Source organism: Geospiza fortis, unplaced genomic scaffold (genome assembly GCF_000277835.1).
Source record: "Geospiza fortis unplaced genomic scaffold, GeoFor_1.0 scaffold27, whole genome shotgun sequence".
NCBI lineage: Eukaryota > Metazoa > Chordata > Aves > Passeriformes > Thraupidae > Geospiza > Geospiza fortis.
This window is the reverse complement of record NW_005054329.1, coordinates 5,954,157-5,973,334: the sequence shown is the minus strand read 5'-3', so window position 1 is coordinate 5,973,334 and position 19,178 is coordinate 5,954,157. Positions and strand designations below refer to the sequence as shown.

Here is a 19,178-nt window from a genome sequence, read left to right as displayed (position 1 = left end):
GACCCGGGCACAGCTCGGTGCCCGCCTCAGAGAGCGGCGACCCGGGCACAGCTCGGTGCCCAGCTCGGACAGGGAGCTGGGTCCTGAATGCCATTCAGTGCGTGACCCTGGAGTGCTAGGGGATAGGCTGTGACCTCACAGTATCCAGGGCTGAGAGCTGGCAGCAGCCCGGCGTAGGTACTGCTGGTGATGTGGAGCATTGAGCTGTCTCCCCTGTCTGCTCCGCGGTGTCTGCGGGACAGCGGAGCCCCCGTGGAGGTGGCCGGGCCCTGGCAGAGCCAGCTGGGTTCTCCTGCAGCCACCGGGCAGGAGAGGGTCTCTGATCACCCACCCACGCACCCAGCCACGCAGGCAGCTCCTAGAGTCCGTGAGGATTGTTTACTGCCCGGTGTTCATAACCTTGTCCCTTTGAGATGTTAATCAGCTCCTGCCTCCCTGGTTTAGGTGTTTTGTAAATGTGTAACGAAATCGCTGTCTGCAGCCCCAGATCTGAGCTGTGCAGGGCACAGCTCTGTGCAGAGCCGGTGGGAAGGCAGCGTTCCCGGTGGGCCTGGCCATTGGACAGCCAGATGACCTGATTCGGTTGTTATGCTGGGTAATCTGGAGCAGGCTGCTTGTTTTTTTCCCCTCTCTGCTGCTTTCTCCATTTATAAGATACAGGTGCTAACACTTAGGGCTGGTTGGAAATGCAGGAAAGAAACATATTTTGCATTTCTTGAGACGGCTTTTCCTTCCTCTTGTTAGTCTGCACATTAGAATGATCTAGTGCTGTAAACTGCTTCTAAATGATGACTGAAAATAGAGCAAATTTTTATTAGCTGCTTTGCAAAACAGAAATTACAAGGGGGATGACGACAGTGAAGCTTGCCCTAGGCAAAAAGGGGAAAGAGGATGTTGGGGCTGGGCTAATTGGGGCCATACCTCTTCAGACTGGAATGAGTCTGGACTGAATATTACCTATCCAAACAGGTTTTAAAGCAGGAGGAGGAGTGCAAGACTGGCTGGAACTAATTTACTCATTTCCCTCCCAAAGGCTGACCCAAAGACCTGTATCAAAGAGTTGCACAAGAGATAGAGACTGGAAGCTCTTTGAATGTGCTGCCCCAAGACTTAAGGCCTCTCCTGGGACTTGAGATGACTTCTCACAAGAGATGCTTTCAGGAGGGGCTGTGCTGAAGACACAGCACTGCAGCCTATAACTGGGACAGCTCCTGCTGGTCTGGAGCTAAGACCCAACTTCCCTCCCTCCCTTTTCTCTTGGAGATGTTGCAGAGATTTAATCTGACCTCTTCCTGCTCACCTGAAGCCTGCCGTGGCGATGATCCCACAGCCAGATCCGACCACCAAAGAGAAGAGAACCGTGCGTTTGAGGCTGGGCCCTCGTTGTAACTGAACTGGAATTCACCCCTGCTTCTGCTCCCACAGCGACTGCCCTTCCTCTGCTCGTCTGTTTGTGCTGTGTGCCACTTCTCCCTGATCTTGTTTGGAATTCCTGAGCTTTCCACACTGAATTTGCCCATGGCTTTCTTGATGAAGAAGAAGAAATTCAAGTTTCAGACAAGTTTTACTCTAGAAGAGCTGACTGCCGTCCCCTTCGTCAATGGGGTCCTGTTCTGCAAAATCAGGCTGCTAGATGGAGGAGACTTTGCTAGTTTATCTAGCAGGTAAGACCCTGTCTGAAGGCTTGCTGCCTGGCTGTGCTTCTTTCCCTGGTTATTCTTCCCTTGAGTGGTTTAGCATATGGCAACCACTTGCTTACCCCTTGATGGGATTTTAATAGTTCTGTTGTCGGGCCCCACATGCCCTATCATTCTCCAGAGCAGGGGAAGTGCATAGCTGAGAGCTCTGAACCTGGGTGGTGTTGGCTGATTTGAGCTGGATTGAATTTTTCAGAGATGAGGGGAGGGAGTGGGAGGTCACTCCTCTGCAAGGGGATTAAATCCTCTCTTCTCTCTCCCCCTCCTCCTTGCCCAAGTTGTCACACACTGTTTCAAACCCTGTTCTGTATTGCCTTCATGCCTTACTTGAACCTCAACTCTGTAGGAAACTATGTCTAAGCAAATCAACCCTTCCCAACTTTGCTCTCCCCTTTGATACTGAATTTCTCTTCTTGGTAAGGGTGGAAGTAGTTTGTTTTGCATTGTGAATTGCTGTGCAAGGGAAAACTGCTGCCTGCAGTCAAAGTTGTCAATGTTAAAGACCCAGTTTATCTCCTTGAACTGATGCCATTGCATTTCCCACTTCAGAACAGCAGTGTTTTCTATGTCATGTTGGAATCTTCTGCTACACATATTATAAGGTTCTGCCATCCTCTATTGGCATTTCTCTGCCTCCTTCAGGCAGGTCTGTCCCCACTCTTGTTACTAATTGCTAATAAAAACTTGCTTTGTTTCCAACTATGCACACAGATTATCACGAACAGTATGCAAACACAAATTCCATAACAGCCCAGACTTGCTTTCTGCTTCAAAATATGAAGGAAGCCCTCAGTGGCTTTCAAAACTTGTTTTTTTACTTTCCTGAGTGACTGCTCAGTTTTAAAGGCACAGGATTACTTTGTGCTAGCTGTTAACTGCTTTATCCCAGGACTAAAGCCTGGTTGGGTCTGGTTTTCCTCTTTGTAGTACTGTGTATTGAGTTTTCTCATTTCAGGAGAGGAGATTTTATTGGGCAAGCATAAAACATTTGTCTTGCAAACAGAAGTGTTAGGACAGTGCTCAAAGCTTGGGTTTTTTTTTTCCAGAGGCACCATGCAACCTCATCTGAAGTCCATAGAAGCCGAGGGTGTGGAACACCTCCAGAAATGGACTTTGAATTAATTTCTCTTTTGAAGAAAATCTATCAAAAGAGCTTTTCCTTCGTGTTCTCCCCTGGGGCTAGATCCTTGGGTTTGGTGGAAGCAGTTTATCTAAGGAATTCAAACAGTATGTGAACTTGGAAAGAAATTAACCCTTCCACTTCCTGGAATAAGTGGTGCGGGAGGGTGTCTCAGGAAAAGCTGTGCAGGGAAATGTCCATCTCCCTCTCTTTGTTGTCCCTGAAAGCAGCTTCTGGGAGCCATCCCTGGGGTTTGCTGGTGCTGCTAGCCGTGTGGGTTGCTTGCTGAGCTGGCTGGGGTTCAGTAGTTCGCTCAGCGTTGCAGATGTGTTCCAGCAGCAAAATCAACTGTAATTCAAAACCAAACACATACAGAGCTCTGAAACGAGCAAAGGCAAAGAGGGCTGGGGGGTTTCCCGCCTTTCCAACCTGTCTGTGCTCTAACTGAAAGCACATGGAAACCTGTTCCTGCTTGAAAAGTTATGGGTCCCAGTGGTATTGAGTCATTTGACCTTTTCCAAATATTTTTCCCTGTTGCAGTTAGAGAAACTTCAGGAGGGATGAATTTCCAGAAGAGTTACTGTGTGGAGAGGCTCCCAGATCATGCCTTGGCTTTGCTCTGTGCTCCTCTCTTCATTTCTGTCACCTTTTTGATACTCACTGGGAAAGGTTAAAGGAAAGGAGATGCTGTATATGTGTTCTGTTAGAAATCTGTGAGTTGTTTAGAATCTATGATTGGTTGTTTCTCTGAAATCACCCATTTCCAAAACTGATTGGGTTTGAGGTTGTAATGTCTGGCAGGTAATCTCTTGTGAGCTGCTTGTGTCCAAAATCTGGTGTTTGCTCTGCAATCTATTTGGGCTTCTGTGATCTGGGCTATTTGGAGGTCTGTGGCTGTGATTGAGCTGAGCTGTAGCTCTTCATGACCATGAGCTTTCAGAGAACTGATCTGAATAATGTGTCCCCTGTCACCTGGAGTCTGTAAACGAGGTTAGAAGTAGGTATAGGAACTCTTCACAGGAAACATTAAATCAGTTTTTGTAGTTGTCTGTGGAAAGAGGAGTGTTATACAGGAGCCTCCAGAGACAGATTTTTCAGGTTATTTACAATAAGCTTACTTGACACCTCATGCCTGTCTGTGGCGGGAGGTGGGAATATGAAATTCCCAATGAGTTCCAGGTGACACTGGGATCATTTTGACCTGGGGACAAGGCAGAAGGAGCAGCCTGCCCTGCTGGCTCCCATCAGCTTGTCCTGGTCCCACGTCCAGCTCAGCCTGGGTTGCACTCAGGGCTGCCACAGCCTGGTGCTCTGGCTCTGGTGGGACACACACCGGGCTGGGACCCCCTTCCCAGACTGCTCACTCCTCTGCCTGGAGGGGAACCTGTCTGAAATGTGTTAAGACTAAATGCTCTTAGGAATTCAAGGATGTTTGGGAAAGGTTCAGGTCCTGTCAGCACATTCAGCTTTAGGGATCTGCCTCTCCTGGGTTTTCTGGTTTGTTTGGGTTTTTTTAAATTGTTATTTTCTTGCAGGCAGGTACTCTTATTTCCAGTCTTCCTATGCTCAGGCCTTGCATTAAACTATGGTATTTTAATGACTAAAGTTTCAGCTGTAAATATCTTTTGGCTTGTCCTTTCCTCTCCCTTTGTAAAGTTTCCTTAGGCTGTTCTGGGGCTTCTGAGGGATAAAACTCACAGGTTTCACTTTACAGTGCTCTTTGTTAAACTTACAGACACAATAGATGCTTTATCACCTTGCAGTTGGATTACAGAAGTTGGGCATCTGAAAAGACATCTGAGCCAGGTGTAGACCAGGCAGATGCTGTATTTCCCAATATATTGAGAAGTACCAATATATTCCTTGAATATTTTTAATCCAGATACTTAAATAGCACAACCACCAGTGAATTCAGTTGCCTCCCAAGTATGTTTAAAAATAGCAGGCACAGAGAAGTAGGGATGTATTCATGGCAACCGTTTTTGTGGAGCAGGTGGGCGGCTGCATTTTGTACCAGTCTGAAGCTTTCTGGGGGGTGGTGCAGCTTTGTTCCTAGAGAGATGAGACAATAAATTCATCAGGCAGTATCCCATCCATGGATCAGCACAGACACGAGCCTGAGTGTCCAAATGAGTGCCTAAAGCTACAGGCTGATGTGGTAAGTTCATGTACATCTTTGGGTATCCCAGAAGAGGAAGACTCAATTAAATTCCCCCTCTCTGCTTACAGTTCATGTTGAGTGACAGCCAGTTGCTCTTTGCTTGGTGCTGAGTGATTTCTGGCTCTGTGCTGGCAGCGAGCGTTGCTGGCACACAGCGTGAAGGAAGTGGAAAGCCAGGTGCTATCCACAGACTCCTGACACCTCATCCTACATTGTTCTGTTAGCCTGCCAGCAGTTTCACTCTGGTATTTCTGGATTTGAAGGAAGGGATTGCACTCTGAAAACCCCTGTCTGACTCTAGGGGAAAGACTGTTTTGCATGAGTTGAACAGCTTTGAAGGCATTTCCCACCTTCCTCGTTGTCTTCTGAAGGCACCTTACACTGTATATTTTTTGAGACCATGCTTTTCCAAGCATCTGCAGCATTTCAGCTTGGTTTTCTGATCCTGGCACTCATTGCAGCAGTTTGAAACAATGAATGTCGCTTGTCTCTGCAGCCCTGCCCTGTTTGCATGTGGGCTGGATCTGGGAAGACCTGACCCTGTTGGGGTGGTCTGACCTCCAAGTGTATCAATGCTGCAGCCTGAACCCACAATGTTCTTATCCTTGCAGTTTTTGAGTTGCAATGAAAGGCCACTTCCTGCACTGCGTACTTGATTTATTTTTTGGGGATGTAAAGCTTCATCCAGAATACCAGAGAAACACTGATATTTGGGAAGGCAGCTCACATTGACAGCTCCCTGTGCACTGAGGTCAGCTTTTGTGTAAGTGTGCCTCTGTCATCATCGTGTAGGCACAAATGAGCTGAAGCTGCTTGCCTTTGGCAGCTGGTGGGATAAAAAGCATCGTAATGCCTCAGTGATAAACAGAACTTATTCACTACTGTAGGACATAAAAAAAGGAGCAAAACATTGCCCTGCTAATACAGGGCTGGCGATTCAAAACATTTTGTGAAGGGAGGTGCAAGTTGTGCCACCTCCAGAATGCAGCTCTTGATGGTGGGAGTTAGAAATCAACTACTTCACTGTCTTTACATGAATAGTCATTGTGCCTGACACTTCAGGTAATTAAGCTGACCGTGTTTAGCTTTTTCAGACTGGAAAATCGTTAGCTGTTTGTTTAATCAGAGACTGAAAGACTGGTTCAGCCTGGTTGAGATCTGAATCTTGACTACTCTCTGCCTTAAAAAGCAAAGGTTAGGTAGCTAAATAGTTTCTTCTAGAGTCCCCAAGAGGGAAGAAAACTGGCTGTAGTGAAAAGGGGATCACTTGCAGAGTGCTGCCTTTTGATTCCAGTGGGATTGTCATGGTTTAGTAGGGCAAGGAACTTGATTGTGACTTCAAACCATTCTCCCAGTTCCATATTTTAGAACAGTATGTGCTTGGCTCTATCCTCTGCTAGAGCACGGGGTATGTTAACGTATTTTAAAAGTACTTTTGTTGCAAATGCGTCTGGAAATGCAGACCTTCCCTACATGTACAAATACTCCTATTATACAGATCAATAGACTTAGTTTTCATGTTCCAGAGCAGCTTCACATAACATCCTTCCTTCCTGGCAGAACCTCAGGAATAGACTGGGAGTGTTAATGGAGAAGTGATTTGAATACAGCCTCTCGAAGTGATTTGCAATAAACGTGACCTATTTCAAGATAATATTTAAGAATAGTGCCTGCAGTGCCTTGCATTCAGAAACAAATACAGAGAAACTAGACAGCAAAGATGACAAAAAGGGGGTTCATTCCAGGAGTGCAGCTAAATGTAGGTGCAAGTTGTGAGAGCAGAAGCAGTGAATGAGGTTTAACCTCTCACAAGTTGAGCGTGTTGATAAAATTGCAGAAGTGATGAAGCACCGCAAGATCCTCGGCACAAACCATCTTAAGTTGTGTTTTGAGTTTGCAAAGCATTTCTGTCACCTTTTCTGGCCTCTGGCTGCTACACCTGCAGGGTGTGACAGATGCTTTGGGCTGTACTTGCCTCTTCCTGTCACCGGTCACCACATCGAAGCCTGTCACAAGACTGGCAGAATTACTTTAAACCTTCCTGCCACGGGGGCTGTATCCTGTTGGGTAAAGAACAGTCTCTGTTCATGGGCTGGCTCTGTCCTGGCTGCTGTGGCTCAGGCAGAGGCTGCTCTGCTGACCAGAAGCTGTGATGTGAGGCGCTGTAAGCGATACGCTGTGTGTACAGCATCAGTAAATACGGTCAGATACAGGCGGCTTTCAAACTTCCCCCTCAGCGCCAGCTCTGAGCTGGCATTGCTTTGACAGCTGACTCTTAGCAACAGCCTTATCTGTGTGACTTAAGCAGCCCTTGGCTCAGAAAAATTACTCACTGAAAATTAATGTTCTACTGGGAAACCAGGGCTCTGTGGCCCACTTAATTTGCAGGGTGACAGTACCATCAGTTCTGGCTGAGAATCAGGGTAGGTAGGTGAGAGTGGCCCTGTTTCTTTAAGACATGTAATTTTTTTTCCTGAAATACAGGGAAAGACCTAAAGGGCTTTCAGTCTCTTTATTCTTTCTGCTCTTGAGCTGCCATTAGTGTTGACTCTAGCTTTGTAGCTGAATTTCTGAGGAATTCATGCATGCCTTGGGCAGCCTGTGGTCTCTCTGCACAGCAGTTGGTATTTTAATAGGCCATAAGTTGCCAGTGGCAAGTTGTTCTGTTACCAGTCTCTAGATAAATGAGGCAGGTACAGATTTATTTCTTATTATTATTTTATTGCAGGAAACTACATCTGGTAGTGTTTCAGGAAAGAGGCCAGTGTCTTCTCAGATCACAAACCTCCCTCACTTCAGGCCTGGCAGTGTGGGATGGTGAACTCTGCAGCATCCACCTGTGTGTGTGGCTCTGTGAGGCCTCATCCGTGCGAGGACAGGCGGATGTGGCTCTGTGTGTGACCTCCCTTCTTCAAACAGGATATGTTCTGCATCCTCTGTGGGCTGCCAGCTCTTCACTTGCTTGCAGCCTACTCTGAAATGGATCAGAAATTATTTCGTAGCTGGGTTATTGTTTAATAACCAGAAGCCTTTAGAAATTCCCTGGGCCAACATTTGGATGTGCACGTTTCTTCTTTAGCATCCTGTGAACGCGTGTCAGTAATCCATGCTGTAAAGGTGATCATTTCAGGTGTTATTTCAGGATGTGTCAGCCCACCTCAGTACCAGCTGCTTGCCCTGCAGCGTGAGACACTTTATTTTTTTCCTCTTGCAGTTTATTCATATTGTGCCAAGTGCACTTGCTGGGAGACACGATGCACGTCGCTGTTGTAACTGCGGACTTGGCATCACCATCCCTCTGGTACCATACAGTGGGACTCAGCATCTCATTTTAGTGCCTGGGTTTGAAAGGCACTTCCCACTAGACAAACAGTTGTGCCAGTGTTCACTGCATAAACAGCCTTCTTGTTTGGTGTATTTTTAATCTGATGAGCGAGAAAGGGAATTGTTGTGCATGATTTGAAATTGCTGATTGTCGTGGATGTCATTGTCACGTGCTTCACATGGGTCACCCCTGTAGCTCAGTGGATAAGGCCAAGGAGCTGGGGTGGAGTTATGGGGATGAGGAAGACAATGAAGAGGAAGCACATGAAGACTAAAGGGTTGGGAGGAGGGAGGTGTGGAAGAGACAGGATGTTCTACATAAGCAGTGGCATTATGTAGGGGCCACACTCCCTGCGGATAGCGAGTAGCTGAGCTGGCAGGAGAGCAGGATTATGCCTTTCCTTTGGCTGGGTTTATCCTACCTCATTGGTGGGAGGAGGCCTTGAAGGAGGTCCCATGTTGTAGTAGGAGATAGGATGAAGCTAAAAATACCTTTACTGCTGTATGCTGTACTTTAAATAAGAAATGAACTCTGTCTGTTCAGCTGAAAGCACTGTCAGTGCTTACATGGGAGGAAGGAAGAGAGTATGTGGATTTACTGTCCTGGAAGGGCTAGAAAGCTGCAGCACTAATTAGCAATGCAGCTTTGGAGACCTACAGAGGTCATGTGGTTGGGTTCTCTTGTTCTCTGTCTGGTCACTTCTGTTTCCAGTCTTTAAGGGATAATATTGATCATCAAAATAAAAATGCAGATGGCCAGGAGAGGAGGAAGGAAGCACTTCTCTGGAAAAAAAAAACCTGGCATAGGGATTTTTTTTTTTCACCTTGCATTGTATCAGACTTTGAGGCTTCACCTATGCTTGAGACAGGAAAGGTGAGGTGGGTATGGCATCATGGTGTTCAGTGGGTTTTTGTTTGCATCTGTGTAGGTTGAGGAGAGGGTTTCCAGTTTAGTTGTGTTTCCATCATGCCTATTTCCCCTGCTAGCTCCCATTCTTCCCATCCTTGCTTAGGCTGTGCCTGCATGTCAGAGAATGTGAGGGAGGCCTGTAGGATATTTATAATTCAGCAGTTTTTCCAGAGCTGTTAATGCTCCATTGCTTTGAGATGAAGCAATGCCATTTGCTCTTAGGCAGCCTTGCTGTAACCAGTCAGCCCTGGCTAGAGCAGCCTCCTGCTTCCACACTAAGCAGCAAGGCTGAGCAGAGGTAGTCTGCTTGCCTGTGTTACAGATTAATTATGCAGTAACCCCTCTGCAGGAAAGCTTTCCCTGGCTTCTGTCAGTGGCCTGTTCTGGTAACACCAGGATATTGCATCTGTGTAAATGTCAAATTCTTTCAAGCACAGTGCTGTTCGTTTGTACTTCAGTAGCCCGCAGTGCTCTTTGCTGCAAGGAAAACTGTGCTGTGGAGGAGTGTATTTCCTACAACTGTTGCTGTGCTTTGCTGCCTTTCTGCTTTGTTGAACACCCTTTTTGTGCTGGATAGGGAGTAGCTGATGATACTGTGGCTCCTGCTCTCTTTAATGTCCATTTCTGATGTAGGTTTATAGTGATGACTTTTCCTGCTGTAAGTGCAAGTGCATCTGTTCTCTCAAAACAAACCTGTTGTTTTCCCTCCAGAAGTGATGCAGTACATCTCCAATGTCATTTGCTCTCAGCAGGACAGACTCAAGGGAGCTGTCTGAATACAGCTTGTAGTGACAGCCACAGAGGAGGCAAAGCCTTGCTGATCCTCAGAAACTTGCTCCTGCAGTGAGATCCTGTAGTCACATCTCCCAAGGCCTTAACCAGCACTTGCTGCTGGCACTAAATGCAGAGCTCTCTCAGATTCTGCTTTTAAACAAGATGTAATTTATGAGACTACCTTTCTCTCATTAGGACAATAGCACCATGAGATATTGGTCATTCTTGGAGAACTGTGTTTTTCTGCAGCTCTGGCTTCTCTCAGATTCTGCTTTTAAACAAGATATAAATTATGAAACTACCTTTCTCTCAATAGGACAAGTGGTACCATGAGATATTGGTTGTTCTTAGAGAACTGTGTTTGTCTGCAGCTCTGGCCCCAGAGGAGAAAAATCAGCTCTAGTTGCTATGTCTCAGACCCTTTTATCTCCCCTCTTGCTGGCTCTGATACTGAAACTGGGGCAGAAGGGAAGGGAGAGTTGGGAGAGGCTGAGTTAGGAGTCCCAGCCCATCCCCACTAGTACAGTGTTGAGTCAGGGGTCAACAAGCTTTGCTCAGCAGCCTCTTCTCATTTGCAAACCTCTCCTGCTGAGTGGCCTTTTTGCTGATAAACACCAGCAGTGATAGATATTGATGGAGGGGACAGAAGTTCAGGAAAAACATGTTTGAACCTTGTCCATAAAACCAGTCACCTGGTTTGTACTGCTGAATGGTGCCTCTATAAAGGAGCCATCCCAAAACACCTGTGTTGATCCTGGAATGAAAAAGTTGCTGTTAATATATAAAGCCCTTTTCCTGGGCTATTGTATTTGTTTTGAGTAAATGTGTACTCTATAGAAATGACTCATAGGGAAACACGTCTGAGCATGGTTGGGTGTTACCTCTTGGGTAACTAAACCTACTTTTAGCACAGGGTTGACTTGAGGCAGCTTATTTACTGAAAGACTCTTCAGCATGTTCGAGCCAAATTGCAGTGATGTTACATCATACGGTATTAATGAAATTATTCCAGAAATGAACTTGGCCTCATGTGCAGGTTAATTTGCACTATAAAGACCTCTCTGCTACAGCTATGTTGGCAAACTCTCCCAGCTGAAGTAGGGTTGATATTGGCAAAAAAAGTCACTTAACTATTCTGGCTTCATTACGTCTTCACGTGCCCTAAACCTGCCTTAGAGGCAAAAACATTTGTGTCTGCGCATCACTTGTGTTAGTGATGCTGTTCCTAGTCTTGTGTTGATTCCCTCTGAGTTTTCATTTGCCAGCTTTACTATCCCAGCAAAGCCTTGGCCTATTGAATTGACCCATGTCTGGATTTTTCTCATATTTTGGGGCAAGTGTTGATTTTTTTTGGTTTTGAAAGGTAGCTTTTTTCTTTATAAGTAGCTTTTTATTCATAAGAACATCTTGTGTTCGAAGCTGGCTTTCTTGCAGTACAGACTTGTAGCCATGTCTTGTGCCCTGTGAGGTGGACACATTATCAGAGTTCTCCTTGGTGGAGTTTACATTGCTGTCTTTCTTCACTGGGAGTTTAAATTTAGTCAGCAAAATCCAAATCTGGAATCTGTCAGAATGACAGCTAACACTTAGGGGATGAAGAAAGTTTATAAATATACACCAGCAATGGATAATCGGCGAATCTTCATTTTACATCTGTGCTCTGCCAAAAGTGAAAAGGCTTTCGAGAAAAGCCACGCTGTGATACAGAAACACATACTGGCTCAGAAATTTACTGTATTCTACCTTAATCTTGTAAGCATCTGTACAGAGCAAGCTTCAGAGTTTTTCTGAAGTGTTTGGGACCTTCTGAAACTTTAGGTCCTCAATCTGTTAGAACCAAAGGGGAAATTTGTATTGTGATTTGTCCAAAGGGCCAACAGGCCCTGGAAGATTTTCTTCACCCTATTTTAAATTTTGTGGAACTTACTGTATAGTTGTTGGTAATGAGCCTGAACACCCCTCCTTCTGTGCCTTCCACCCCCCAGGAACAGGGAATTCTCTCAGCTTGGTTTTTTTCATGGCCCTCTGAGTCTAGCTGGCTGGACAGGAGGCATAGGTTAGAGTTCATAAGAGGTAACTTAGTTAAGTTGCCCTCATGCCTGTTTTTTGCACATTTGATTGTTCAGTGGTTGTAGTTGTGGAATATGAGATCTAAGAGGTATTTAGGCCCAGAGTTAGACAAGTTTTTCAGAGTGTGGTGCGTGTGAGCTGCAAGGTAGCACAAAGCAAGAAGAGCAACACATATGAGCCAGGCTGGGACCACTGGCACACAAAACCCTGAGTGTGGAGCTGGTGGCTGACCTGGGCAGACCTGCTCTGGTTTCTTCTGAAATTTAAATCCTTGTCGATTTGCTTATGGGAGGAAAGCACTGGTGGTGGGCTTGGCACATGGCTCATTCTTGGCTAACCCAGCTCCGACAGAGTCTATCAGAACAATGGAAGTAGGAGTTGTGGGGTGACTCAGTGCATGATGAGAGTTCAAAAAAAGCAAATGCGTCTTTCAGCGTTCAATACGCACGTTATTACAGACTTGTGCTTTAGTAACTGACTCATCTATCCAGTTATTCCTTTCTTTACACTTAGGACTTTGGTAGTTCTTTGCTTGTGATGTTTTTGCTCCTGGCACACATCCCTGGCCTCAGACCAGGAAGAGCTCGTGCTCTGTGGATGTGGCAAGAAGTCCTTGGATATTTGTTGCTTTGGGTTGGTCTGCCTTAGCACAGTGTGTAACAATAGATTGCATAGCATTTACTGTTACACTCCCTTCTTGGATTTGTTTTCCTGATGTCCAGCTTTTCTTCTTTGCTTCCAGATGACAGAATGTAAATTACAAATACCTCAAAGCAGAGTGGCTCTGCTGGGCATGTCCCATCTTTAAAGTGTCATGTACCCATCCCTTGCTGCTTGCAGCCAAGTCTGTTAGAATTATTTCTCCATGCCTTCTCCGTGCTCCACCCTTGCTTACCCTTCCAAAACTTATCTGACTTGTTCTATAACTTAAGTTCTAAAGGGTCATTTTTCTGTGACTTACTTTCTCCATTTGGCACAATTTTTGTTTCCTTATGCAGCTTTTCCTGTAGCACTTGGTCACCAGGTGCATGTGATTTTTTTAATAACCTGCATTGTTTCATTTCTTATAGTATTTTTAACATAATTCATATTAGGGGGACCTTAATAGTTATAAGATTTAGATACAAGAAGTGGTTGGAAATATTTCTTCTAGGATAACTCCCAGTGGTTTGAGAAGCCCTGAATGTACTGGAGAGCCTGGCTACCTAGTGCAGTGCTCTGGAGTACCTGGGATGCACTGCCCTGGAAAGCTCTTGCCTGTGGGACATTGTGCATGAGGTGCAGCATTTCATGTCTGTCACTTCCAAAAGACACATGGCTGGGTTCATGTGACTGGAGTGCAGACATAACTGAATTATTTCCAAGGAAGCTGTTAATACACAACCAGGGATGCTGATGCTGGAGGGTTTTGTTCTGGTGACTGACTGACTGCCACTCCCATTCTCCAGGAAGCATTATCACTCCCTGGCTTGTGGTGGTGGAGCTTCATCAAGATTGATCACTGCCTTGGAGGGAACTGATACGCACAGTTCCAAAGATGTACTTTACAGAAATAGGCTTTTTCTGGAAATAAAGTTAAAGCCATCAAAAGTCAATCCCTTGCCTGCTAGATACCAGCTTACTCCTAAGGATGATATCTAAATCATTCTTTGAATACTGTTTTTATTTCATGCTTGCCTTATTGGTTTTGCTCCAGTTCTTTCCTCAGCTGCCTTTCACATACTCAGTGCTGTCATCATCATCCCCTGTCCCCCAGTGAAGCTGCCTTGACTGTTCCTTAGCTTGGTTTCTCAGTTGTGGCTGGAGTTTCTTCCATTAGCTTTTTTTTTTTCCTGTACACTTGCCATTAATCCTTTTTCCTGTATTTGTCTCATGTCCAGTCAAGTAGGGATTAGGCAGCCTGTGCTCTTAACTGCATCAGTGGGATCTGGTTTCCTGAGCTGACTTTCCCCTACTCTTCCTTCCCTGTTCACTCCTCCCCAGCTGCCAGTGAGCAGCAGGAGTGGATGTATGGCCATCTCCTGCTGGGAGACAGCAGGTGAAGCCCTGCAGAAGCTTTGGAGCTTGCCTTGTTCTCCCTCAAATACGCTGGGTTGTGTGATTGGCTCATTCTAAAAGCATTGGTGTACATGTTTAGCATTTAGGAGCCTTTACATATCACTGCTCTGGTGCCAGTGAAGAACTGAATAAATATAAGCTGATGCCACAAGGGAGATGAGGTGTTCTTCTTCACTGTGGGCCGTTGGAATGGGTTTGCTGGGAGTTCAAAAGTTAATTTTGTGAGTAGCTTGGTAGATGCAGTGACCTTACTGCTGATCCCTTGTTTAAAACACTTGCAGTGAAACATCCAAATAAGACTTGTTTCAAATGACAAAGGCTTGCTCAGTTCTCTCAGTAACACAGTCTGCATCATCTGTCTCTGAGCCATTTTTCCATCATAACTGCTCATGTCTACTGAACAACAACCAGCACTTGTCAGCTGGAGAATACAGGGTTGTTTGCAGAGGGGGAGACGTCCAGCTCCTTGGGCTGGCAGTTGTTCTGGCCAGTGATGTAAGCTCAGGCACAGCAGAGTGACTTTATTGTTGGGAGTTCCCTGCAGCCTTTGCACTGCTTCTGCTCAGGGAAGGCAAAAATCCCTCTGTGTAAACTTGTAAGGCCTATGTCAGCCTCCAGGTTAAACTAGGATTGCATACATTGTGTATCCAGCTGGTTTTAATGATGTTCCCCAAGGGATATGGTGTGTCACTTCTCAGTTTTCCTGGGATGTGTTCCCACTGAGTTTCCCAGCACCTATTGCTACACTGTGTTTGCTTCTGCTTCCCTACCTGTGCTTGACAGCAAAATTGAGCAGATGCTGGCAGCCCTGAGCTTCACTGATGTGACCTGTTCCTGTGGTTCCCACAGTGCATCCTGCTCACTGTGCATCCCTCTCCTTTTCCTTGCCAGGCATCAGGATGGCAAAGCCTCAGAGCTGCATTTTTCTTTAATAACATCTGTACTGCTGTGAAGTGCCCTGTCCTAAGCCCTTTATTTGGAGATACCTGCAGGTTCTGAATTGTAACTCTAAACCAGCTAATGGCTAAATGAGGGCTTGCTTTGTATTACATATGTATGTTCACCCACTTTTGTAATTCCTGTGTTTTATAGGCAGTGATTAGGCACCGTTTGTAGGATGGGATATATTTTGGTATGCTGTGAACAACGGGGTGTTCTGGTTCCTGAACATCCTAGAAAGTCAGTTTCAAAACAGGCTTTTCAGGGATTTTTTTCTTGCAGTTACTCAAGGTCTTTCCTACAGCTTTGCACTAGGTAACCTGGTTAAAATAGTAACTGTCTTCTCTGGAGCAAAATGCAGGATTGTTCCAGGCTTTTCCAAGCTATGGGAGTGTCAGTGATTCTGCTCTAATTCAGCCTTTGGAAGGGCTGGGGATTAGATGGGACTGTTTTAACTGTGTCTCTGCAGATGAAAGCAGAGCTCTGTAAAGGAATGGTGTAGAAGATGCCTTTCAGGTGCAATCTGTTGAAATAACGTGATATTTTGTTTCTCTGTGATTGAGGGGATTGTACCTGCATTGCAGGGATTGTGTTCCCTTACTCCCCAAAAGACACACTGCTGGTGTGTGTCAGGGCCCCTTGAAGGGCTGTTTTTCACTGCACTTAAAAGAATCTGAGCAGGGAGTTGGCTTGGCAGCCTCTTTAAAATGGTATTATCTCTCCTGTGCCTTATCAGATAAGATGCTGCTGTTCCTGCTGCAGTGGTGAACCAGGGAGGAGGGTGCAGAGCACTAGGTCTGCTGAGAGGGGGATTAGTTCTGCTTGAAGGCTCTGACACAGATCCACATCTCAGAAGGAGGACAGTGAGCATGTGGACTGAGCATCAGAAACAGGAAAGCTTACCCTTCCCCTCTGTGTAAGGAGGAGGAGTAAATCTGAATAAGAAGCTCTTTGTGTGTGCTTATCTCTACTGTCCCATTTAGCCTGAGGTTTTCCCACATTTGCCCCATGCATGAAACATCAGACTGAGACACATTGCTCTAGTGAAATGTTTGACATTAAAAGCTATTTTTTGTTGCTGCAGCCCTTTCAGTAAGGCTCTGGCCTTTTTATGACACTGTCTGATGTGTGACAACTGCCATAAAGCAAGAGTGAAACATCCTTTTTTCTAAATGCTTCAGCAAGGCAAAAGTGTTTCAGGGGGTGGTGTGTTGGAAGGTTGATACCCACAGCTCAGCTCTGAGTCTGTAAATAGAAGTTTTAATCTCTGCTCTAGTGTTTCATTAGCTGGTTTTCATGTGGGAGAGAGGTTCACAGTGTAGCCCAAGATAGCATGGGTTGTATATGTGGCCTTTTTCTAGCAGTGTTTGCTTTACCAGCTTGAATTCAGAGTGAGCCTTGTAGCTTTCTGTGACAGTGCTGGTCTGTCCATGGCACTTACACCACAGCTAGGAAACATCTCTTCTTTAAAGTCTGTTTCTTGTGTGATTTTCTGCCTGTCTCCAGAGCTGTGTGTGAGATCTCAACCCAGAGTGGCCTTGGAGGCTCCTCTGAGTTCACTGCTGCCTCTCCAAAATCACATAGAGCAGTGGGTCCCTGCTGGGCATCATTCCCATCACTTGAATCCTCACCATGCTATGGTGAAGCATCTTCCAGCTGCTCTTTTCCTGGTGTGTCTTCTCTTGAGAGGTAGAACGAGGGATGCAAAAAGCTTTTCCTTGAGCTGGAGGTAGATGAGCAGCTCCAGGATTAGAAAACCTCACAAAGCTCTTTCCAGAACTCTGCTTTTCACAAAAGCTGCCACAGGATTGCACTGGTTTATTCTGAGGAGGTATATTTAGGTCTGGAAAGAGTAATTACACAGCTTTGAATAAGTCTGAAGTCAGAAGAGGGCATAGCTTAGTTTGGCAGGGATTCAACCTTCTGGGACTCTTTTTGCAAAATTATACAGACAGCTTTTTTAAAATAAAACTTCTGAAGACGTGTTGAATTGGCACCTAGACCTGGCATTGGTGTGAACTATTTCTGGTTCTCCAAATACAGAGTGAAACTTAAAATTAGACACTTCTGGTTTTAAGCTGTTCATTTCTGCTTTACTTTTAGTTGCCTTGTGATTAGGATGAAAGAAAACTCTCAGTGCAGCCCTCACCATGCTTCTTGGGTGTTTTTTTTTGTTTCTGTATGATGGTTCATAATTGTACATCAGAGAATATTCCTGGGCTATATACAAAACTGCTCATCATCTGAGTTCTCCTTTTTTTTTTTGTCCCTTTTTTAGTGTTCTCTAATTACCAGCCTAACTTGAAGGGAGGTGGATAGGCAAAGCCCATTGCTTCTCCACATGCCATCTTCTGGAAATGTGGAACTAATTTTTTAGAGTTCAGTTTGAAACAATAGAGCTGTTGCTTGTTTGTCTAAGGATACAGACCCAGCCCCCACCCTTTAAAATAAAAACCCAAAAAAGGTTGAAATTCATTATTGAATGATTGTGAACTGCAAAGCAGCTCTGGATTTTGTCTTATAAACTCCTTCTTGCCATGTGCAGACTGTTCCAAAGGCACAAAACCCCTAAGCTGTGTGTGCACCTGCAGCTGAGGTTCATGATCACAGTGCTGTGGGTAACATAACACCCCCAAATCCTTTTCCTAATCCCTTGCACTGTGTGGTATCTACAGCAGTTCTGGAAAGCCAATGTACATCCTTAATAAGAAGCAGAATGTCTGTTAGAGGAGCTTAGGCTAAAGGCAAATTAGCTATGGAGCTCTGGATCGCTAATCAGTACTTTTTACCACGTTTGGAAGTAATTAGCTTTCATTGGACTTAGCAGCATCCAGCAGATGCTTAATCATGGCTGCATTGTAAAAGGAGTAAGAACTCCTGAGTAAGGAAACTCAACTCACATGCTGGAGCAGCAGCTCTTGATCCCACTGAGGATCCTGCAGCTGTGGAGCCAGGCATGGGCTCTGGGAGCTGGAGGGAGCATCCCATGAATGCTCTTGTCTGGCAGGAGTTAGAGCTCTGATCAGGGTTGGGAACAAGGTGTGCTCCAGTGTGCTGCTGGCTGCCTGAACAGCTTTCACTTGTAGCTGCCTTCCAGCATTGCCTTGGAGCTCTGGTGTCAGTGGTAGCTTTAGCTTTAGCCTTGCTTTCTAGAAAATAGCAGTTCCTTTCCAAAGGTGACTAATGCTGTTAAAATATTCAGTGTTTCCTGCATCCCCCTGTACCTGCCTTGTGTTCACAGGTGGTTTTCCATTCTGTTGCATACCTTTTCTCATCTGTATCTTGAGTTTTTCCTTCCTTTAGGCCATTTAAGATGCTTATTATTGAGGCTGGTTTAAGGCACCCATATTTGAAGTGTAACATGCCTAATTTGGCTGGCATGGTGCATATTTTATTACAGACAAAACCTTTTTAATCCCTCTGGATGTGTTTCTTCCTCCAGTCTGAGAGAGCTGGGGTGAGTTGAATGAAGTAATGAGAACCAGATCTCATCTTGAATTAATAATCCCAGATTCAAAGGTATTTTTGGCACTTAGATGTCTCACTTTTTACTGACTTCAATAGAGAGCCTGAATTCTGTCTGGAAGGGATTTAAGTTCTCTACCTTGAAGGAATTGTTGCCTTCTGTCTTCTCTTGTTTTAAACGGGGATGATCAGCCTTTATCTGCATTACAGAGGATTACAGATTTCAGGTTTTTGTCAGTTACTCCTTTTCTGTTCTCTGTGTCTCCCTTGGTTGGCACATTTGGTCCCACAGAATGTCTTGTAGGACCAGCAGGGACCTCCTGGCTCAGGATTGAGTCCCTGGATCTGTCCCCTTGGGCTCACCTCGAGGTTGCCCTAATGGAATGTGAGCTACAGCTTCTTCCCCTTCCTTCCCAGGAAGAGTGGAGACACTACCAAGGCTGATCACTCTCCCCTTTGCCACCAGTCCCTTTGGCCTGGGTCAGATGGTGGGAAGCCTCCCTTTCCCTGCTAAAGCAAACAGTTTATCAGCTGCCCTTGCACCTTTGTCCTGTGCTAGGAGGAGAGATAAGAGTCAGACTTGCTTGCTCACAGCTGTCAGTGCCTTCCCTTCCTCCCCTGGGCTCATCACTTTGAGAACAGGACTGGCTGAGGGCCAAG

The 19,178-nt window shown here is 45.5% G+C and overlaps 1 protein-coding gene across 1 annotated transcript in view; it reads left to right on the top strand.

Annotated features, from left to right (window-relative positions):
* The first annotated feature begins 1,013 nt into the window (after window positions 1–1,013).
* Window positions 1,014–19,178, top strand: part of FAM102A (family with sequence similarity 102 member A) — a 35,416-nt gene continuing 17,251 nt past the window's right edge. Inside the window, exon 1 of the mRNA XM_005421326.2 lies at window positions 1,014–1,664. Within this exon, the coding sequence (XP_005421383.1) occupies window positions 1,519–1,664 (146 nt within the window). The 5' untranslated portion in view covers window positions 1,014–1,518. The remainder of the gene's footprint in view (window positions 1,665–19,178) is intronic.